This window comes from Eutrigla gurnardus (assembly GCF_963514095.1).
Source record: "Eutrigla gurnardus genome assembly, chromosome: 6".
NCBI lineage: Eukaryota > Metazoa > Chordata > Actinopteri > Perciformes > Triglidae > Eutrigla > Eutrigla gurnardus.
Window position 1 is genome coordinate 20,877,033 of NC_139920.1, and position 23,543 is coordinate 20,900,575.

Consider the following 23,543-nt stretch of genomic DNA (forward strand, 5'->3'; position numbering starts at 1 on the left):
AGTACAACCGATCCAATCTTTACTTATTACAATTCAGAACATGCACAGTTCAGAACATAGGCTTCTTTTACTTCCTCCTACTATATACTACAGGGGTGCCCAACTCCTGGTCCTGGTATACCCCTGATATACTATGTTCAGGTGTGCTCAATAGTCCAGAAATTACGGTACAAGTAACCAATGTTGCTCATTCGTGTTGTTGTCACAAGCCTGAGCTATGGTAGCCCACATTAAAAAATACAAAACGGGCACAGGGCAACGACTCACGCAGATAAAGTGAAGAAAAAAACGTGCCGCCGCACGAACACCAAGCTTTGATTTCAGGTAGGGGGCCGCAAAATACCGTTGGGCCGCAAGTCTGAGACCTGATTTAGAGTCTTAACAGACCAGAAAGCAGGGGGTGCCTTAGGGGGCAGGGCTTACCTGCTGATTGACAGGTCGCTACCATGCTACCAATACTAGTTAGCTACTAAGATGATTTTAACACAGCTGTTAAAGCTCTAGTCTACGATTTGAAAGATTTGTCAATTGAGCCAAAATGTATCCAATAGGAGCCATCCAGTCCACATGGCTACTATTGGATACATTTTCCGATCCACTCCTTGCTCCTGCTCACGCCTCCTGACCCACTTCCGCATTTGAAACTACGAGCGAACAAGACGCTTGTTGCCCTGAGCAGTTCAGGTATGGAAGGAAAGCAGGGCGGCGGTAGCAAGCAGCCTCTGCTTGTCCCACCAGCAAAGGCTGAAAGAAACAGAAAGTCTGTCTCAGAAAAGACAGACACAAAGCGGAGATGCAACGTAAAGAGGGCTCAAACCCAAATAAACCTAAACAGCAGGGCTCTCAAGTCTCATGCATTTCAACCTGTTCACATGCGCCACATCTAGTATTTCTCGCAGGGATAATTAAAAAAACGTTCTCTTATTTTACGCAAATAGTTCACCGAAATGTGTTTCTGAAGACATTTTATGCGAGAAATAAGCTATGCAGTTGCTGAATCTGTTTTTATTTTAGATCGGCAACGGTCAGTTTAAACGATTTTTGAGAGCTTGCGGGAGGCGGCGCCCCGTCTCTCGAATCTTTCGTCTTTTTTGTGGATGTTGTGACACAGATAACGTTCATGCCAATGCTGGCTTATGACTGTGAAAGACGGTGTTGAGACTATATCTGTCTCTGCAGTATTGTTTATTTGTTTGAGACGTTAGCCTGAAGGAGGTGTGTGCTTCGTGGGAGGCTCCGAGGGGAAGACGATACGAGCTCGGAGAGGAGGGGTGTGTGTGTGGGGGGGGGGATGCTTTTTTCAAACCATTCAAATCGTACACCAGAGCTTTAAGTTGACCTTGAATTATGAAGCTAACTTTGATCCAGATGGATCCAGATCCAGTAAGAGTGTCTTTCCTCCCGTCTCTCTTCAGGACGGCGTCGGGGAGCAGCCAGCCCAAAGTTCCCATGAGTCTGTGCTCTCAGGCCGGCAGAGGGGTCACCATCGTCAGCCCCTCCACTGCGGCCCTCGGGGTCACCATCGTCCCGGGGCCCGACTTCAACAAACCCCTCGCCATGAGCTCCGGCGCCGGGCCTTCCAACTCCTCCCAGCCTGCGGCGGCGCCGTCTCAGACGGCCACCGGTCAGCAGCCGAAGGTCCCGCTGCACGTCAGCTCCCAGATGACTGTGAATCAGGCTCGCAACGCTGTCAGGACAGGTGAGGCTGCTGGTGCATTCTGGGTGGAGGCTTCCTCTGGGAGAGGAGGGGGGATTTTATATATATCACTCTTTATTTTGTGAAAAGGTGATTATAGAATTTTAGGATACATATATATTAGGGGTGTAACGGTACACAAAAATCTCGGTTCGGTACGTACCTCGGTTTTGAGGTCACGGTTCGGTTCATTTTCGGTACAGTAAGAAAACAAAATGCAAAATATAAATCTCACCGTATCTCACCGGGAAGCCGAAGTGTTCCCAAACGGGAGACCTTAATGTCGCGGGAGGGTCCTCCAACTCTGGCTTGTTGCCAATGCTAGCGGCATTAAGGTACGTGTCCACAGGGGCGATTTTAAACGCAAGTGGACGCGCCGCTTCCCAGTATTGCACGCTTGGTGGGCTGCCACTAGATGATGATTGACAGGCGCTCTCCTTCAAACAACAGATTTTTGCGAGCGTTCCCGAGGCAGCGAGTCGAGCCCGGTGCCTCTGATTAGCATAAAGTAGCTGCATGTGCGGCTGCAGCATCCTCCACGCATGCGGTCCTCTACTTAATATGTCCGTATGGAAACTCGTTCGGTACGCCTCCGTTCCGAACCGAGCACCCCGTACCGAAACGGTTCAATACAAATACATGTACCGTTACACCCCTAATATATATATATATTAGGGATGTGCGATACTATCGGCAAGGTATCGGCCGATATTGACGTTAAAATGTATTATCGGATAACATGCCGATATATATTAAACAGATACATAAAGACTGCTGCTTCCTTGATTTAATCAGATTAAATGCCTGAGGGCGCGAGGATTGCGTGCGCAGCGCGACTTGACACGTCACCTACTTCAACTTGCGGCAGAGCGAGGGAGAAGTTCAAAATGTCAGTGCGGTGTGTACGTTTTTTAAGGTGTCCGAAACGTTAGCAAAGTTTGTATTTGCAATGATTGTTCAGCGTCGGTGATGCGAGGAGGAGCCAAGACGCATTCTTTTAACACCACAAACATAACATTTTTTTGATCATATTCACTGAAACCGACACTATGCTCCGATAGAACAACATAAATCATCCGGTTTTAGAAAAAAAAACGCACCACGTAGAACCTGTTGTTTGTTTTGCAAAAATCCACCGCGCCCGTATCATTCTGTCAACTCAGCGCAGCTCACAGTTCGGGCACACGCCACAGATCCCACAGAAGCTAGGCATACGCTAAATGACGTTAGCAGTTCTATGAGTAAGTTAGCCAGCCTACCTCTGTGTAGCGTGAAGTCCATGCCGTTTATCGATGACACGGGCGCGTTCACAGAATCTGGTGCACGCGCCCCATGTCAGTAAATCAGTAATAACAATAATGATTTTAGAAATGATAATAATAAAACAAAAAAACGTGTGTAAAAGATTCAGAATCGTTTTAAATTAAGTGAAACTTTATTTGTATAATTAAGAGTAAAAGAAATGCAGCACAACTGCAGATAAATTGTATGTAATGTGTAATCTTGTTTTTCTCCCCCATCGTCTGCAGCGGCGTGCCACAGCCAGGACCGGCCCACAGCCGCTGTGACGCCCATCCAGTCTGCCACGCCGGTTATCGGTTATCTTCCTCACCTGGTTTGCCCGCAGCCTTCCTCCGGTTCGGCCCAATGCTGCAGCCGGGCCGGGGTGGCCATGGGCTGCGCCGCGGCGTCCCTGACCCCCCCCAACGTCAGCGCCGCGTCCCTGGAGGGCGATGCCCTGAGACCCACATCCGTCCTCGGCGTCTCCAGCTCGGGGAACGGCTCCGCCCTCAACCCGGCGGCGAACAGCGCCGCTCTCGCCTGCCGACTGGACAAGGACGTCAAGGTGGGATATATATATATATATATATATATATATATATATACTTTATATCTATACTATTTAATCTTTATCGGTGTCTGATTACTACTAAAGGTTTATAAAAATATCCATACGCTTTAAATCTAAAGATTTGACAGCTAAAGACAGCGGCAAAAAGTAATGCTATGATACAAGGCTACACGAGACTGGAACAAGACTGCTAAAAAGAAATCTATAATTGTGATATACACATACTATAAACATATATATATATATATAAAAGTGTGTGTGTGTGTGTGTGTGTGTGTGTGTGTGTGTGCGTGCCTGCCTGCCTGCCTGCCTGCCTGCCTGCCTGCCTGACCTTACCTGTCTGCGGTTTGAGCCTCAGGCCTCGTTGCAGTCCTCCGACAAAAACAAATGACTCTGTTGTGTTTTTTCTGCTGCAGAGAGAAAAGAAGAGTCTCCTGAAGCTGTTATCCTCCAATAAGAAGAAGTCTCGTCCGTCGCCGCCCTCCTCTCCCACGCTGGAGGCGGAGCAAGCTGCTGCTGCTGCCGCCGCCGGTGAGCTGCTCCACGGCGCCGCTGGTCCTGACTCCTCCCCTCCCTCGGAGCCCGAACCTCCTGCTGCTGCTGCCGTCGCCTTCTCGCCCTCCTCGGCCTCGGAGTCGTCCCATCGGAAGAGCAGCCCGCTCGATGGGTGCGCACCTATAGCCCCGCCCCCTCGCCAGCCGTGCTCCTCCCTCCTGTCTCAACAGCACGACGCGCGGCCCATCATATGTGAAAGGTACGATGACATCATTCTCTCGTAATATAGAACGTGGAACCCTATAGTGATGCCAAGCCCCGCCCCTTCAGGTGTCCTACACCTTATTTCAGAATAAATTCCACATCTGGTGTTTGTCACTTTTAAAAGATGATTATTTAAGTCCACAAAGTCTTGTTAAGGTTAGTGTGAAACTTCATCTCTGGTCTCGTAAGTCACCAACACGGCCGTTAGCAGCAGTATTGGTGATTTCAGCCTTGAGGAGGAAAACCTGGTTGGTTGTCTACGTGGTGTTAAGTTCCGCCTCCTCTCCAGGGCATCACAGCGACTTACAATAAGTTATACAAGCAAGTCACATAAAGTGCCATCGTAATCCACCAGAAGGGGGCAGGACTTGGCCTCTCTCCATGACAGGTATAATGACGTGTCATCACTGACCCCGCCTCCCCTCCAGGTACCGGGTGGTGGTGTCGTATCCTCCCCAGAGCGAGGCCGAGCTGGAGCTCAAAGAGGGCGACATCGTGTTTGTGCACAGGAAGCGTGAGGACGGCTGGTTCAAAGGCACGCTGCAACGGAACGGCAGGACGGGACTGTTCCCTGGCAGCTTTGTCGACAGCATCTAAAACACACACACACACACACACTCGCCTTGCTGCAGTGCGTCTCCGTGGGGGGAAAAAAAACGAAAATGGACGAGCGCAAAAAGTTGCCGGGACGTTGATCTTCGTATCAACACTTTAACGAGAGAGCGATAGAGAGAGCGAGAGAGAGAGAGAGGTGCAGAAGAACCCATTGTTGTCATTGAAAGCACAGATGTTAGAGAGCACACTACTCATGAACTGTTTCCTTTTTTTGTGGGGGGTTATTTATATCTTTGTAACAATTCAGCTGTTAAATGTGTGCCTTGTACTGTTCCTCACTTTATTGTACATAAGGACACAAAGATGATTAGTCCTAAAAAAAAAAACGACCAGTATGAGCTGTTGATATAGATATGTACACATTTTAACTTATTTCATAGATTGGCCTTTCTTCTTCTTTTCTTTTCTTCTTCTTTTGTTGAAGTGCAACACGTTAAGCTGGCTCACGTCTTCAAAAACGCCACGTCAGCTCTGCTTTAATAAACACAGACGGGAGGTTTAACGCCGGCAGACCTGAACCAGATCCTCCCCCGAAGAACCCGGAGACATGTTGCACAATCCAGCTACAGGAACTAATTTTTTAGGCTGAACACGCTGCAGTAATTAGCTGTAGCCTTGACTTTTTTTTTTTTTTTTTTTTTTAATGACACTCCCGAGGTCGCGGGTGGACATCGCTTCACTTAAAACCTTCGTAGTAGCAGCAACACTTTCCGTCAGCTCCTCTAGAGGGTGCCACCTGCTACTCTCCACCGGCTGTAACTCCTTCCCCAATGTGACTCGTGGCGATTTATAATAAATAAAAAAAATAACAAAAAGACGCAGCTAGCCGAAGCACAGAATGTTAGCCTCGCATACGATATCATTGTATCACTCCCCTCCCCCCTCCTTTTACATTTCATTCCTCCTCTTGTGGTTTGGGGTTTTTTGTTTGTACATTACGTCTTAACGGACTTCTTAATGTTGAGTATTGTAACAACTTGAATTACTGTAAGATTTCTGTGATTTTGGTTGAACACAAACAATGAGTTCAGATAACTCAACATGTAATTCCTGTTAGATAAGTAGAAGCCCCGCCCTTTCCTGTGATTTTATTTTAGAATAAATACGTACGTTAGTCAACAAATATCTTTTGATCCTGTTTAATTACACATCTGATGTTTGTCAATTTAAAAGACATTTTGTTTTCACGAACACGGCTGTTAGCTCGTCTTGCTAGCTAGCTAATTTAGCTAGGTACATTACCAATACGGCTATTAGCTCGTCCTGCTTGCCAGCTGCCTAGCTACCTGCTAGCTAACTTAGCTGGGTACGTCACCAACACAGCCGTTAGCTCGTCTTGCTAGGTAGCTAGCTCACTTAGCTAGGTACGTCACCAACACAGAAGTTAGCTTGTCTTGCTAGCTAGCTAGCTAACTTAAATAGGTACGTCACCAACACAGAAGTTAGATCGTCTAGCTAGCTAACTTAGCTAGGTACATCACCAACTCGGCCGTAAGCTTGTTTCACTAGCTAATTACTAGGCCGGATTAATATCCCGGCCTTCAACAGTTTGATGACCAAATTAGATTTTATTAACGTGTTTTTTTTATAAACATCATGTGTGTAATTTATAGCATAAGTCAAACGTGATCAAGATTTTCTTCTAAATAAGGTCCCACGCTGTGACACAGGAAGGGGCGGGGCTATAGACCGGCGCCTCGTGCCTCAATGGATCCCACAACATTTCCTGTCATGTGACTTATTCACCGGATCGTCAGCGAGTCTTATGAGCTATTGAAACATTTTTTTGAAAGTCGAGCCAATCACTGAATCATGCCAAATTTTGGCTTTGAGGATGAGTTCACTGACTGAATTGGACTTTTCAAGTTTTTTTTTTTTGTTTGTTTGTTTGTTTGTTGTTGTTGATTGAGGGGGACCACTGTGTAACTGACTGCTGGAATATATTGTAGTTTGTTTGACATTTTGAGGGTTTGTGTGGGTAAAAGGATGGTACGAAACACTGTTAGGGCCTTTTTTTGTCATATTTCTGAATCAATGTAGAATTAATCAGATGTTGTTGCCTTGGCGACCACCACACCGACCTCAGGCTCTGCGCTGAGCTGTTCTTCCGGTAAGCCTTTTTTTAACACTCGAACTGACATGTACACGCTCATGCACTATCGCAACACAACCTAATAATCGTACTGACTTCCTTGTCCATGTTTTGTTTGTTCATGCGTTGGCTGCACAGTCTTCAAAACATTAAGCATTTTTTGGGCTGACAAACTACATTTTTCATATATCGGGAAGAAAAACACGTTGCAACTTAACGTTCGCTCTATTAAACTAAACCGATTTTACTCATGCCAAGGTGACTTACTTGATTTTTATTTTTATTTTTTTTGTTAGTTAGTCTGTTGTATACGACGGCGTATTAGGGCCACTGTAGGAGAAAAAAAGGAGCCGAAGATGGGGGCAATATTCAGAGAAAAAAAGTTGCAGATTTGCTATTTTATTATGATGCTAAAACCGGCATCTATGCTAGCTAACTTCCCATGAATGTACGTATTTCATTTCTAATCAATACATCACAACGTCCTTAGGGTGATGGCTGTTGATGGTTATTGTTGGTTTGTATTTATATGGGCCAAATTGTCATCTTATGGTTTGTTAATTGATTGGGGAGTGGTTGGGCTAAGATGCTAGCGGTAGCTTTTACTTGTCATAGCAACGGCAAACATCCGGTCATGCTTGTTTACTTCCTCTATGACCTCTATAATAAAGTCTAAAAAGACTTTTTTTCTCTGAACATTGCCCCCCTCTCTCTGCTCTTTTGTTTTTTTCCCCCTCCAGTGGCCCTAATACACCATCGTAATTGTCCAAAAATGGTGAAACTGAAATTTGGCACAAATCTATTATTATGTGAAAAACATTCTGAAGTATTTGAGGGAAATAGCACATTTTGTAAAAAAAAAAAAAAAAAGAAAATCTCTATAACAATAAAAGCTAATGGTTTCCAATAATTATCTTCTGGCTAAGTGATTGTTTCGTTTCTATGGAAGTTTTTTATTTTATTTTATTTTTTTACATTTTGGGAATAAACTTTTGAGACCCAATCAAACTGCTGGTGTTACATGACGTTACATGTGCATGTGAAACTCCGTTGATTACTGACATTTACAGACTTTATTTGTTGTATTACGAGTTTTTTCTGAAATGTTAAAATATACAAATGAGGCGTTATCTAACGGTGCCATTCTTTTTAAGATCCACAGACGCAAATAGACAATAGTAAAATAAACACCTCGATATATTGTATGTTTATTTTTGGATGTTTTCTTTCCACCAGTCTCGAAGAAGCAATGTTATGGAAGCAAAGCCAGGGCATCCAGTATTTGGATGTGTGGGTGTTATGGTGATGATGATGATGATGATGATGATGATGATGATGATGATGATGATGATGATAGACCCGTTGATGATACACACATTTGATACATAGACGGTCGGCGGTTCGTGTGGTCATTGATGTGGCTGCAGAGAGGTGAGCCTTCCCAGCGCGTTCATCTGGGAAACGTTGACAGGAAGTGACAAAGCGCCCAGAGAGGCCATCGTTGCTCCACGCACGTCCCTGCAGAGGACCGGTTGCCATGGAAATAAGAATGTTTCTAAGTCTTTCCGTCTGACTTCAACTTTCTTTTGTATGCTTTAGACACTTTGCTTGTTTTGCTTTTTTTTTTAAATCTCTCACCAAATCAGGTGATTGAGCCGATGATGTCACTGTTCAAAGCTCTGGCATTAGCAGTTGACTATGCGAAATTGGTTTGTACCAGCTGATGTAAGCAAACGTCGTATTTTGTTTAATGGGAAGAAGGAAACCTATTTAGATTTTTCATTATATTGGTGCAGGACATGACTCCGGGATGTGATCAAGAAGGGTTAAGCAGATTTTTTTAGATTTTGAGTTTGTACGTGAATCCATGCAGTTTAAATATCATACACCGGTTGCTAAAATAAGAAAACATCTGATCCAGGGTCACCGCTGTCTGACTGACAGAACTGTTGATGAGTGTGGTAGCGGGATATTTAAAGCAGACTGCAGGTAAAAAGTCTATATTTGTCGCTGTAAAGAGCCGTCAGAAATCTGGAGGTCAAGTGTTTTCTTGGTAAAGTGTCGGCCGGTGAAAAGAGCCTTTATACTGTACACATTATGACCGGGGGTCAGCTGTCTGGCTCCGCTTGAATAAGATGTCAGTATGCGTTGGCATTTCAAAGAAATTCAAATAATAATAACGAGTAAAATATGTATAAAACAGCTGCACCAGCTTCCAAAAATAACCCTGAAAGAAGAGATGTTTTTGTCTTCTGCTGAACTCTGGATGTCTGTGTGTGTGTGTATAATTAGATCTGTTCGTGAGGAAGAGGAATAATGATCTGAATACAAAACGCAGCTGCAGCGTCTCTGACACGCAGACACGTCATCGGTTTATTAATGACGAGTAATAACGCTTTGACTTCAAAGCTGTTGTGTTTCTCCCGCCGCAGTGAGGTGATGATTCACGGCGCGAGGCCGCGCTGCCCCCCCTCCGCAGGTCGTCAAGGTGATTTAAACTTCAGCCAATCAGTCCTGCAGCCACCCTCCGCACCACAACTCACGCGCCGCCGCTGACAGGTGTGCTGTGCTCACCTGGTGGAAGATCTTTCCGAGTGGGAGCGAAAAATAGTACTTACAGAATCTCACGTCATAGTAATAAGAAATGTATCGATAAATTGCCTCAAATCAATTGAAACTAAAGTAACGACCCCGTTTTTAGAATATGTATTTCGTTATTTCCCACTCCTGGTGCTTAAGTATGCTAGTACCAAGCAATTTCAACCAATAACATCGTGACGTCAGTCCATCAGTCAATCTGAAACTTTTTTTAATCTTTTTTTTTTTTCATTATACAACACAACATATACATAATTTTCTTTAAAAAATAAAATAAAATGATTAACAAATATATATACCTACCTATTTGTATAGAATCTGAAACTTTTAAGGTGTGTGTGAAACCTCTGTAGCTCGGCGCACCTTTTGTATCAGTCCAATCAAATGCGAAGGATCTGATTTAAATCCCTCTTGTTACTGTACACATGCTCAAACGTGTGTCACTGTGACGTAGCGCAGAATCTAAAGACACTCTAACTTCCGCTTCACTTTAAAGAGTCCTCGACTTTAAAAAACAACAAAACTCAAAACGTATGTATGTGACTTTCCAAAGACACGAACCTTCACCAAGACGAGATGTAACCCTCTCAATAGTTTGTCCACTGCGCCATCTAACGGCTAACGGCGAGCAGCGCAGCAACACTGAGAAGAAAGATGGCGGCGCCGTTCTGAGACAGTAAACTTATTTACCGGCAGAAAAACACAGCAACAGGTGAGTAACGGCTAGCGCTCTAAACGTTAGCATATAGACACCGTTAGCTAGCGCTCTAACCGTTAGCATACAGTTACCATTAGCTTGCGCTTTAACTGTTCGCATACAGTCACCGTTAGCTAGCGCCTTAACCGTTAGCATTAGCATATAGTCACCGTTACATAGATGGAAAAGGTGAGCGACAGCTAGCGCTTTAAACTGTACAGCAGCATGCTAACGTTAGCAAACGGCTAAATGACTGTGTTGACAGCCGTGTGTGTGTGTGGGTGTGTGGGGGGTTGGGGGGGGGGGGGGGGTAGTATAGTTTTTTTTAAATCAAAAACACATTATATACTATTAGTCAAGACTGCAAGAATATATTTTAGGGGTGTGCAAAGTAAAACAATAACAAAATAATGAGAAGAAGAAAAATAAGCACATATACACATCCTGACTTTAAAACCTGCACATCTTTTGTGGCTGATGTTAATTTCATAATAATTGAACCTCCCCTTGAAATTAAGCAGTAGAAGTTAAGTGACAATAAACAACGAAATATGAAGTTGTTACTCTTTATAACATAAATTAAAATATAAATGGGGCAGGGATATCACTAGGATTTAAAGAGGGGGAGGGGCCAGGAGAAGCATCTTTTTAGTACTGTATTAGAACGACACAACAATGTCTCTATGTATACCCTTTCATCACTATGAGATTATTCTGAAAATAAAGACAAACAAAAAAATCCCCCAAAAAACCCAAACTATTTGTGTGTCGGGGGGGGGGGCTTGGGCACAATGAAAACACTCAAAACACTGTCACTATCCAAAGACTCGACGTTAAGGAAAACATTAACAGGGAAGATCCGGACCAGAATAAATTCATGGCAGTTTAATAGACGTTTCAGTGTGATGTGTGAAAAACATGTACTTCAAGTACATTTGAGTTCAATGTACATAATTACCGCTATTATTGCGTTTGAAAAGGGAAGGAATAGCTGGGGAAACAGTCCCACCCACTTCTTAAAATCATTACTTTGGACCCCCAACTTCACCTCGGAATATGTGCCACTTGAGGTTATGTTTGGTATTAGAAATGTAAAAATTCACAATATCTCTCTCACACACACACACACACACACTTTTTAAAATCATTAAACATTTTATATGTACAAAAGAAAGTACTCGCAGCTTGGCATCTTGTGGTCTGTTTGTTTTCACCCTATTTTCTATTCATTATTCTTGTCTTCCATTTATATTTCTGTATGTTTATGGATGTATATGTTTGTGTACATGTTGGTGTGTATGTGTGCGCAGTGTATGTTTGTGTATATATGTAAGTATTATCTTCTCTTTTTAATTATTTTATTTTTCAATTTTGTTTATCTTTTTTTTTTTTAAATGATGTATGATTGTACTCCAATTTTCATGTGTGTGTGTGTGTGTGTGTGTGTGTGTGTGTGTGTGTGTGTGTGTGTGTCCAGGGACGCTCTGTTGCTGAGGACCAGTCCAGAGGAAATGGAGGCCGTGCTTCACACCAACCTGCTGGGCCCCATGCTGACCTGCAGGGCGGCGCTGCGTAGCATGCTACATCGGTACAGCTGATTGCCCTGACCCCCCCTCCATGAGTAGAACAGTATAATATATGGTCACTAGGTGGCAGTGTATGTCTTTGCTGCTTCATTGAGTCACTCAATACACACGTTTTTTGCTTGTTTTGCCCCCCCCCCCCCCCCCCCCCCGCCCCAAATTCCATGTTTTCCGTTTTAATTTCTCTAAATTCTGTGTTTACTATTTTAGAGCATTTTTTCTCGATCAAATGGTGTCTAATCATGGCTGATGAATCAAAATATGTAATTCTAATTCCTTATCATTCAGAGACTATGAAAATGAGTGTAAATATGCAAGTATATGTGCATCATTTATGGAGGAGTCACAATATACCACCCACTTTTTTCAAATTTATAAATTGTATTTTGAAACATGTCTGAGAGGTTGTGTTGATGGGGTCTGGTTTGTCGTGTGCAGGATCTGTCGTGGGCCTGAAAGGGAACGCTGGCCAGAGCGTCTACAGCGCCACAAAATCCGGCCTCGAAGGCTTTAGATGCTCAATGGCGAAAGAAGTCACGCCACGTCAGAGTCAACCTGCTGGCTCCGGGTACAAAGACCGACGCCATCGCCATCTTCACGTTTACCTCTCAGCACCTTTTTTTCTTTTAACAGTCTCTCCTTTGTTTTCCAGGTTTCATCCGCACTGACATGACGGCGGCGCTGAAGGAGGAGGACTTGGCGCGCTCCGTCCCACTGGGGAGGTTCGGGGAGCCGGAGGATGTCACCCAGGCGGTCTTCTTTCTGCTGGAGTCGTCACGGGGCAGGCGCTGGTGGTGGACGAGGGCCTGCACCTGGCCATGTAGGGGGCGGAGCTTCCTCGCCACTGATGGCGATGGCGGCACGGGAAGGAGAACGCCTCGCCACTCTCGTCTTGTTGCAGACTGTGGAGGAAACGAGGTGAAGGGGGCAGCGGGGCTCTGTCGACTGAGGAGCAGCTGACTTGATGACCTTTGGCCCTATCGCTCATGTCAGGCGTACGGTGTGTGGGAGGGGGGGGGACTCATCATCTCCATCTAGTCCTGTACATAGACCTGCTGTGTGTGTGCGTGTGCCTGCGCATGTGTGTGTGTGAGACTCCAGAGTGTCTCGGTCCAGACCTCCGAGGCCCGAGGTCCTAAACTTGATCAGTGGATTGAACGCGTTGGTCTTTTTTTTTTTCGTGACTGCAAAGCAGCCGCTGATCATAGAGCTCTTGTTTTGTCCCCCCCCCCCCATCCCCAGCAGTGGTCCCCTAAGCCCCCCTCAGGAGGGGCCAGACTGCAGCTGGAGGAAATTAGAGGTAGTGGTGGAGGTGAGGGGGGGGGGGGGGGGTATTTTTAGCCCAGGGAATGTTTTGAGTGTCTGGTTACGGCTCTGGACCTGAAGTGTGGTGGGACGGGGTTCAGAGGTCACTTAAAACGCTTGTTGATGAAATATGAAATGCTGCGTCGGTTGTCCCGTTCTCCGTCAAACCATCCAGAACTCCCATTTGTTCTGTTAAATCGTTCAGTTTCCTACGAGAACGCTGTGACCGATGTTGTGTCTTTTGGCATCCTCGTATTGTTTCAGGAAGAATCCGTCTATAAAACACATCTCACACCGTCTCTGAAGAGTTTGAGGTTTTTTTTTAATTAACTTTCATAACCTAAAATAATATCAGGAGAACAATCCATATACAGGCATTGATTGGCATAGAAATGTGCAAACACGGTAAATGTCAGCTGATGCAAAGCTCCGAACGGACAGAGAAGGTTACAGAGGTGACGACAAGTAGTAGATATAAATATACTTTGCTCTTCACTTTCTACCAGCTTCTAGTGTTTTCTAATCCCGAATACTGGAAAAATAAAAGGTTGTGTTCGTACATCCTGGAAACAGTCGTTTGGCATCGTACAAGTGTCCAAAAAAATAACATGCAAAGAAATTGTGTTTGCATTAAAGCCCGAAAGTGTTTTTGTTTAAAGGCAGTAAATACATTTATAAAACTTCATGATATAGAGATTTATCAGTGAACAAAAAGTTGCCGATATAACTTTTATGTCAAGATTGTCGGAAGCTTTTTTTTTTTCATACAAAAATAAAATGGACAATCTTTGATGTGTGTGTGTGACACTGAATACACTGAAACCTTTCACAGCACCCTGTCTCGAGAAAGAACATTTCAATTCACCCCTTTTCTAAAAGTAAACCATCCCAAAAAAAAAACACAAAAATGACCATCACCAAAGTATCTTCCATTTTTCAAAGTCACCACAGTCACTCTCATACCTCTGCTATGGAGGATTAAAGCTGCCATCATAATAAGTAAATTAATAAATAAATAACTCAGTAATGAAGTCGAAAATGTAGAAATAAAAGCCTCAATTATCAAATAAATGTGAATGTAAACAAAAAAGAAGTTTCTTTTTTTTTTTTTTACCAAATTTTTTTATTTATTTCTGTATTTATTTAAATAAATCAAATTTTGTTTTTAAAATTAACCTGCACATTTATTTCACAATTAATGCTATTATCTCTACATTTATTTCATTATTTTATTTATTAAGTGAGTCATTTATTTATGGTTTCATTTATTATAACGGCAATGTTTGTCTCCGATATGTGTCAAGTGTTAACTTACCAGATAAAAGTAAATGTCCATCATAAAAACCTGCTTTTTCTCCGTCTGTTACATAAACTTATCCTCAACAAACTAATCTAGGATCCCCCCCCCCCCAAACCTCATTTCTTCTTTGCTTAAAAAAAACCCCAACATACTGCTTGTAAGGCCCGGCCTTTTCCAACCCCGATGCTTCCAATCCTTCAGTGTCCTCCTGCGTGTCCACGTTCAAACTCTGCTGCTGGTGTCCATGCAGTGTTTTAGTCCGTGGATATTAAACGGCACCGCTTCAAACATGCATAGTACTTTTAGTTTTGTTTGTTAAATCTTTACTGTCATGAGAGGCACTTAAAAACGGAGTCGTGAAACATATTTCTGAACAGTCTTTTCCTCCCGGTTGAACACTTTTCCAGGTCCAGTTGATAAAACGAAGCGTGTGGAAATGAATTCTCTAATATAATGATGTTGTGTCGTACTATTTAAAAAAAAAAGAAAAAAGAAAACAACTAAACCCCCCACGGCTGCAGCGGCTCACTCTGCCCACCGACCCTTTCAGTTCTGCGTCTCAGGTGGACCTGGTGGTTATATTCTGCCCCCTCGTATATTTGTCTTGAGGAGGTCTGGGATCAGGGGCAGTTTTCAGGGTTAACCCCCCTCTCCTCCCCCTCCCCCCTCGTGGTCTCTACAGGTCGTCACTTTCCACCAGGGCGCCGGGCTGCAGTGGGCTGGCGTCGGGGAAGAAGGCCGCCTTCACGTCCAGCCCCCTCTCTGTCAGCGCGGCGTAACGGCTGGTGGAGGGACGCACCTTCTTGGGCTTGGGGAGGTTCGGCTGCTGCCACTGAGCTGTGGGCGGAGCAAAGCTGGTGTTAATAACGGAAGTGGAAAAGAAAGAAAGTGGCGTTTTTTGTGTGTGTGTGTGTGTGTGTGCGTGTGTTTCAGACTCACCGTGGACGTCGAGGCGTGCGGTGCTGGACACGATGCCGGCGTCGTTCTTGGCCGACACGGTGTACCAGCCGGCGTCCTCTTTCATGGCCGGCTGGATGATCATACACAGGTAGCCACAGTTGTCCTGGTGCATGCTGGGGGAAAAGAGAATTGACACAAATTTAAAAAAAAAAGAAGTGTGGTGTAGGCAGGATATGGTGGCATCTGGTGGTGAGGCTGCAAAATGGTGAATGTTTGGTGTTTGGTTTGTCCATTCTGGGCTCCTGTAGAAACATGATCACCAGCTCTGTGTGTTGTCGCGTTGTCATGTGACTTCGATATGATACCCTGCCTTAATATCTCCATACTGATATTGAAAAGATACACACAAAATGAATGGAATAACAGATGGCAGGAGATGGAATTTATTTAATTTTTTTATTAATTAAAAATGTCAAAATGTGTCTCCTAGTTCAGTTTATGTGATTTCTTTGATAACTTCATTTCCAGATATCACATTAATAAACAGCCTTTTAGCAAGCCTTATTTTGTAAAACAGCGCCCCCCGCCGGTGCACCAGTAACAGTTCAGGTGGAGAGTGGTACTGCAACTGATAGTGACAAGGCCAAGCTGCTACAGTGATATACGTGGTAGTGTGTAGATGTGTGAACTACAGCAAAGTTGTTTTTGTATGACATTTTTTCATTTCTGCCAATAGATGCTACACGTATAACCTTTTAAGGGAAGTGATTATTTTCAAATTCTGTTCTTTTGATTGTTGTTGTTTGTTAAATCACCTGATTCTGTCCGTGTTGTGAGTGAACGACTCGTTCTCCCTCTTCCAGAAGATCTGCGGGTAGGGAACCCCTGTGACGCGACACTCCAGCCGCACAGGATGACCGTCAGCCACGCTCGTGTTCTGCAGCTTCTCCACGAATGACGGCGCCTTGTGCATCTCTTTGGCTGCAGAGAGAGAGAGAGAGAGAGAGAGAGAGAGAGAGAGTGAGTAACTGTTTCCTCGCCCAGTTCGTGCATCATCACCTGTGCAGACGACGCCGTTCACCTGCGACGATGAGCTCCAGGTTGAAGGAGTTCTGCCCGGCTCGGTTGCTGGCGATGCAGGTGTAGATGCCGGCGTCGCGGCTGGTCACCGGCTCGACGACCAATGAGTGCACGCCGTTCTCCCTCACCAGCATCTTGTGGGCGGAGTCGGGGCGGATGGTCTGCCCATTCAGCTGCCAGACGAGGTCCGGGGTGGGCAGGCCACTCACCTGCAGGGGGGGGGGGACAGAACAGCAAATGGCATTTGAGGATATGAGCTGTTTGTAGCAGGAAAGCATGTTTGTTCTGCGTCTGCGTTGTGTTTGTCTGCAGGAGTCTGGTCGTCGTGGGAACAGACTGCACAAAGAGAAAAGAGAGAACACACAACTCCGCCTCGGAAAATGTGCCACTTGAGGGTATGTTTGGTATTAGAAATGTCAAAATTCACAATACCTCATCCACACACACACACACACACACACATACACACACACACACATACACACACACACACACACACACACACACACACACAAATAAAAAAAGACAGACTAAGCAGCGATAAGTATTTCTGGAAGCGACCCCAGTTCACTTTTAGAAGTCGGGACATTTTCAGCATGGAAAGTTTTTTTGGAAAGCCACAAATGATGTGGAAATAAATATTTGCTATAAATATCCTCGACATCGAGTCCTTAAGGAACGGAGACTCTCAGTTTAGGCTTTTTATAGCGAGTTAATTGCGGGTCTGTTTTTTTTTGTTTTTATTACACCGGCTTTGAAAAACGGGGTTTCTAAGCGCTGCATGAGCCCCCGGAGGCGGGGCGATGTAGAAAAAAGAAATCCCGATCTTCCACTTAATCCCTGAAAGAGGACACCTCTGGGTGATGAAACCTCTCTTTCTTCTTCTTCCCTGAAGAAACTGGAAGAAGCAACAGAAAGCGTTTGGCAGCGGCGTCGCGGAGCCTCCCTGAAAGCAATTCAGAGGCTGAATTAAAGGGCGGATCTGAAAACAGCCTTTTCTCTATTACTATGATTAGCGATTCTCTCTGCGGCGGCTGATTGTTTTCCTTCCAGTCGTGACTTGGTTTTTATTTTAAAACCGTTTAGTTCCTTTTATCATAAAAAAAATGGGTTGGATAATTGTGTTCACCTCGAAGCAAGAATTTGTTCAGTCAGCTAAACTCTTCAGACGGCGTTTTAGGGGCCGTTGACATGGCAACCTTTCTCAATGTAGCACGCAACAGTACTTTTTTTGGGGGGGGTTACGACTCTCAGACTCTTATTTTCCACTTCTCTACCACGATAGCGAGTTAGACTGCTTTTTCATGTCACTGGTCCCGATTATGGAAATTCACCACGATCAAGTTTTTATTGCGATCTGCGATATAATAGTTTCGCTCCATTTTCACAAGTCACATATCTCAAATATTTTGATGCTAAAATCAGGAGAGAATTAACTTTGTTTGAGACCTTTAAACATTTTTGTAATGCTAAATATAGCCATTAGCTGTATAAATATCCAATGTTAGCAAAATAAGACATCAGTATCTTATAATGTGTCATCTTTGTTGAAGAACTTCATTGGGATTACTAAGAGTAATTGTCTCAGACAACAAACACAGTGTATAATTTGTCTTTTCCCCTTTTAACATTTTAAAAATGTCATCCACGCCGGTCCACTCCTCATATGAATCTTCTATTCTTCGTATCGTGATAAATACTAATGTTTACGTCATCCTGATCAATAACTGATCAATGTGTCAGCGGTCGGGTTTTTACCTTACAGTCCATCCGGCACAGTCGGCCCTCCTGAACGATGAGGTCACCGGGCGCCTGCAGGAAGTGGGGGCGGAAGTGACGCTCTTGGATGTTGTCGTTCTCGTCACCGCTGTCTCTAGACCTGGACCTGGGCCTGGTGGAGACCGGACACACAGTACAGTTGCTGGGATTCAAAATTGCCACTTCTAGCATTTTGTTAGGCAACTTTGAAGTAATGTCTATTTCTGAAAAGGCAGAATTATTTGTTTGCCAAGTTTGTTGCCTATTTTCTATTTGTGTAAAGCGTCCTTGGTTTTCTTGAAAGGCGCTTTATAAATTAAAGTTATTATTATTATTATTTTATCAGAAAAAATACACTTTTTTATATCGACAAATTCCAGGTTTTAGAAGTATTTAAATTGTCGTTGCTTTTTAAAGAAGCTTGGATTTAAGGGGAGACACTACAGCCAAGTTGTTTTTTTTTAGATTTTGCTCTATTTATCTTTCACTACGTCTTCTGTCAGACTGGTGGAAAGAAAACAATTATTTTACTACTTTTGTCTGTTCGTGTCTGTAGATTTTCTCAAAAGTTACTGTTAGATAACGCTTCATTTGCATATTTAAAGTAACAACATCTTCAGAAAACTTGTAAAACAAATGTCATCAACTATTTGACGATGCCCCGATGTTCCTCTTATTTCCTCTCTGGCATCCTTCCACTCGCTCTTCCTTACCCTACGAGCGTCGACCCCTCCTTTGGGTGCTCCTCTGATTTGCCGATATAACGATGACATCACCGCTCGTCAACCACAGAGACACTGATCGTTATCCCCCCCCCCCCCCCCCCCCCTCACTCTCCTCACTGAAAACATCTCCCAGCGTTGGGAGTGTCCATCAAGATAACAGATTACAGGTGGGGTTGTTTGTTGTTGTTTTATTATGTGCTGCTGTGAGGAACATTCTGATCTTCTGTGCATTTTTATCATTTATTTTTTTTTAGATGAATGCACACATAGAAGTTCATCGGAGCGATGAAAAACAGGTGTTCCCACTCATTAACGCTGAGGTTTTTTTTTTGAAGGGTTCAGTTGGCAGCGTTTGTGTAAATAACAGCTTCTTGGAGGGAATTATTCAAAGCCTCACCTGCGCATGTGTCCCGGTGTGGAGCGCTGGCTTCGGCCTCGCTGGTTCACGGCCTGGACCATCATCCTGCCGGTGCAGCTCACCCGGCCCTGTGAGGGGAGGGAGGGGGGGGGGTCATATGAGGTGCTGACACTCCACCAGGGCATTCAGAGGAAACTGGATGTGAGTGTTGTGTTGTTAGGAGGCCAGTAGCATGCGGACTTCTCACCCTGGCGAGGTGTAGCTGTTTCCTGTCTCATTCAACGCCCTCTTCCTCTTCATACACCACTCTTATTATCCTCACTCATTATTCCCTCACTAACGAGCGCCGACTTCCCCCGAACTGACCCTTTCAACGGTTCTCAAGTGGCGATGACGCACGACGGCAACAGAAAGTGGCGGCGGCGTGCGACAGCTTGTTGAGTAACGCAAGCACATCAAATGCCAAAGACGGAGAACAAAACCTGAACAGACTCTCCAGATGTGTGAGCTGTTCGTGGGTAGAATACATGAGCAAGTGGCCCAGTATTTAGTAGACACCAGGACGTAGACTGGTTCTGGAAAGTGAAGCCAAGGCTGAAGTGCCTGAAACTGTACTACTCCTCTCTGATTGTATAGAAGTCTATGAGAAAATGGTCCTACATCTCTCTTGATGTATTATCTCAGTAAACATTGTTAACATGAGTTTATGGTCTCAATCTCTAATTTCAAGTCTTCTTCAATCCAGCATAATGTTTATTTAGTACATTATGGTCCGTTTAGAGTCCAAGACCAGAAAGCGGGGGATGCTTTAGGGGGCGGGGCTTACCTGCTGATTGACAGGTCGCTACCAATGCTAGTTAGCTACTAAAATGACTTTAACACTTAGTTGTAAAGTTGACCTTGAATTATAGAAGCTAACGTTCCAGATGGATCCAGATCCAGTAATGTTGCCGCTCTGCTGCTTGTGTTGATCAGATCCACCCGTCGCTCATCCACAGTCCAAATATGGTCACTTCCTTGCAAATGGTTGCAAATCTAACATTGTTGTCAAAATCTAACATTGTGACGGCCAAAACACTGAACTAAAGGCTTCAAAACCTCAGTCCACAAACCGACATGTGACTGAAAGTCACCTGTTAACACGGTCACCAGTTAAAGTGAAACAACCGCTGCTCTGAAATGGTCCTAATTCCATCTGAATTCTGTAGAACTTGAGTTGCTGTTAGAATATCAATTCCTGATTCCCAACATGTAACAACCAGATATTTTGATGCTTTTAGCCGTTTTAATGGAACACTTCTGCTTCAAAGATTTTTGATGTTGTTTAGATCTCGGCTGTAAAAGAGTCTGTAGATGTTTGTCTGCATGGTTTAAATGAAATAGTTCTATAATATAGATTTCCTGCTCACCTCTGGGTTTCCTGCCATGATGGTGTAGTTGCCGTCGTCGTCCAGAGAGGCGGCGGCGGTGTGCAGAGAGCAGGTCCCGTCGGCATCGCGGCTGATCCTGTAGTGCTCGCTCCTCTTGGAGATCTGCTTCCCGTCTTTAAACCAGTAGACCTGAGACGAGGAGGGACAGAGCAAAACTCTCAGACCGGTTCAGGATTCAACAGGCTCACCGGGGTATTAGTTCATCGGTGACTTATACTTTGATGGCAGGCAGAGGGGGGGGATAATTTGTCATGCTTTATTTATTTTATTTATTTATTGTAATTTTACTGTGAATGTTTTTAGTGGACTGTTTTTCTTTTTACTGAACTGTTTTTAATCTTCTTGTTGTGCAGCACTTTGATGGAAAGCGCTTTATATATTTAATTATTAGATTATTATTATTATTATTATTATGCATTACTAAATTACCATTAGATAAACATAACATTTTAGAAGACCTGTAATACAAAAAAAATTGCAAAAAATACAAATTTTACAATCCATATCTTTAAATGTTGTTTTCTCTAAATGAGCCGGAAATCTCCACTTATTCAGAAGGTTTTATTTATGGAGTGAAACAAAGAAATCTCCAACATCCCATCTGTCAAAGAGTTTATCTCCAATATGTAAAAAAATTAATGAATTTAAAAATGTTTAAGTCTGGCTAAATGTATTAAGTGACGTAGATGAAGCCGAGCAGTTCATGTGGTGCTTTTAATCTTAGCATGAAAGCATGGTGGAAGTAGCTAACTTGCTTCATCCACACACTCTTGAAGCACATGACTGTGATCCACATTAACGCTGACTCAGGTTTTATAATGTGCAGCAGAAAAGACAGAAGAGGCATCTGCTGTGATTGTAAAGCTATGCTGGGTACAGAGAATGAGGCGGGTGTTAGCGCCCCCTCCAGTCCAGTTTTTTTTTTTAACGTTCTAGAGGCATTTTTTTTTATTTCAAGGACCTTTGACTTTCCATCACGTGCTCAACCCGAACCCACCTTGGGTTTGGGGTCCCCGTGGACCTTGCAGGAGAAGGTGACCGGCATGCCCTCGAACACCTTGTAGTGTTTGAGCTTCTGGTTGAAGGACGGCGCCGCGCCCCTCCCGGCCGAGTCCTCGCTGTCGTGCTGCACGTCGTCGTCCGACTCCTCCACCGGCGAGCGCTCCAGGCGGAACTCGATCTCGCTGATCAGACGCTGCTCGAAACTGGACACTTTGTATTCCTGCAGGTCAGAAGCGGAAGGGAAGGTTCAGAGGCAGAAATACCAGCGTGGCGTTTAGCTGGCGTGGCGAAGGCAAGCAACAATTAAGAGCGTGCATGTTAAAGTGGCAGTCCGTAACATTTTCATCATCTTTTAAGTTACTATCTATCTATCAAAGAGTGAGTTAAAACAAGGGTGATTGATCACATGACCCACTAATGATTGCCCAGCGACATTCCCGCGAAAGATTTTACGTCAGTCAGCAGCGGTTGGTTGGCCCAAGTACTCACGGAAGTATGCTGCGTTTCATTGTAATCGGAAATCAGTAACTTCCAACTGCTGAGTCATGTTCCCTCTAGTCTAAAGTGTTTGACCGAAGCAGCAGGTACATTTCATTACTGCTGACTCACAATGGAGGATCAACAGGCAGAGAAAGAAGAACATTCAACTTCCAGTCCCAAGAAAAAGCAACAACAAACTAATGGAAGTGAAGAAGGAAAGTCATTAAGAAGTAAACTGACCGCCAACGAGGGAAAACGGACCTCCTTTCAGTGTGGAGCATTTGAAGGCATCACACAGATGAGAGACAGTCAACACGGTTCAGTGAGGGAGACAAGGTCCCAGAGGCTCGCCTGCAGTTCCATCTACCGCCAAAGAGGCCGCTAGAAGCAACGGACTGACACTTAAACCTGTCTTCATCGCGCGCCCCCCAAACTACTAACTTTCCCCCAAATCTTCCTAATTCTCCCTGCACAGATGAGCTGCCCCTTCCTCCCCCGCCATCACCTCCCATCATCCCGGCTCAGAGGGAACATCTGCAGAGCAGCGCAGTCCGATGACGCATCACAAAGATAATGAGAGGCTTTTTCGGGAGGGGGGGGTAGCAGCAGAACAGGCATTTATCCTCAATCAGCCGCTCATAACGACGAACACAGCGGCCCATCCCGACCTGCTGAGGAATCACGCAGTCACAGCAGCGAGGGGCAGCTGCTGCAGCATGTCGCTGTCTGGAAACCTCATAAAGTCAATTATCTAAAAAAACAAAAAAACATTTGAACTTTAATTGCTACCTAAAATCTCATTAAAGGAGGTCCTGAGGGTTAAAGTTGCAGCATGCGTTTGCGTGATTGGAGCGCAGGCATGAACAAAGTGTTGAAACCAACAAGAAAAAAACCTGCCGAATCGATTCACGTAGAATTCACGGATATATTTGAGCTGGATGGCCTTCCGTATTTACACAATCGTCGCCCCACCTGAGAACGCACCACACATAGCGGCGTGGAACCGCCGAAGCAGAAAAACAAGTTCACTGTTGCCACCTTTTGTGCGCTTATCAGCTAATTCCCAGGCCTCGATCCTGATCCTGGTCCTCGGAGGAGTCAGAGGGATCACGTGGGCTTCAAGCGTGACTTTGTGTGCACGTTTACACACAGTGAAGGAAAAACCAGAGTGAGACAGAGAGTGAGACAGGAACGCAGGCTTTTAAACACCTTTTGAGGGAAAGATTATCTATCAGACGACGGGTCTTCCTGTTGAGAGAAAGAAAGTGGTTTTGTGTGTGTCGTGTTGTTTAGTGTGTGTGTGTGTCAGATCC

The 23,543-nt window shown here is 44.4% G+C and overlaps 3 protein-coding genes across 10 annotated transcripts in view; 2 read left to right on the forward strand and 1 right to left on the reverse strand.

Annotated features, from left to right (window-relative positions):
- The window catches only part of sh3rf1 (SH3 domain containing ring finger 1), a 46,535-nt gene extending 38,332 nt beyond the window's left edge, over positions 1 to 8,203 (forward strand). Inside the window, exons 9-13 of one of the 2 annotated variants that reach the window (XR_014597330.1) lie at positions 1,416 to 1,699; positions 3,226 to 3,542; positions 3,965 to 4,302; positions 4,736 to 6,155; positions 6,345 to 8,203. Coding sequence is in view for 1 of the 2 variants with exons in the window: in XM_084012223.1 (XP_083868349.1) it covers positions 1,416 to 1,699; positions 3,226 to 3,542; positions 3,965 to 4,302; positions 4,736 to 4,904 (1,108 nt within the window). In the remaining variant the exon portion in view is untranslated. Of the gene's footprint in view, positions 1 to 1,415; positions 1,700 to 3,225; positions 3,543 to 3,964; positions 4,303 to 4,735 lie in introns of both variants that reach the window. The other variant, XM_084012223.1, reaches the window with a different exon arrangement.
- A 2,095-nt stretch (positions 8,204 to 10,298) lies between these two features.
- Positions 10,299 to 14,274, forward strand: cbr4 (carbonyl reductase 4; the record flags this gene model as incomplete). Its single annotated transcript, XM_084011080.1, is given in 6 exon segments — positions 10,299 to 10,324; positions 11,787 to 11,897; positions 12,331 to 12,334; positions 12,336 to 12,424; positions 12,426 to 12,460; positions 12,545 to 14,274. Coding segments are annotated over 6 exon segments (573 nt in total), but the record flags the coding sequence as incomplete, so codon positions are not given.
- palld (palladin, cytoskeletal associated protein) overlaps positions 13,789 to 23,543 on the reverse strand; it is a 70,214-nt gene continuing 60,459 nt past the window's right edge. For all 7 annotated transcript variants that reach the window (XM_084010595.1, XM_084010592.1, XM_084010591.1 and 4 more), the window contains 8 exons: positions 21,746 to 21,970; positions 20,728 to 20,877; positions 19,358 to 19,446; positions 18,236 to 18,368; positions 16,479 to 16,686; positions 16,213 to 16,378; positions 15,437 to 15,570; positions 13,789 to 15,334 (listed from right to left, as the gene is read on the reverse strand). In XM_084010595.1, the coding sequence (XP_083866721.1) occupies positions 15,174 to 15,334; positions 15,437 to 15,570; positions 16,213 to 16,378; positions 16,479 to 16,686; positions 18,236 to 18,368; positions 19,358 to 19,446; positions 20,728 to 20,877; positions 21,746 to 21,970 (1,266 nt within the window). In that variant the 3' untranslated portion in view covers positions 13,789 to 15,173. The remainder of the gene's footprint in view (positions 15,335 to 15,436; positions 15,571 to 16,212; positions 16,379 to 16,478; positions 16,687 to 18,235; positions 18,369 to 19,357; positions 19,447 to 20,727; positions 20,878 to 21,745; positions 21,971 to 23,543) is intronic.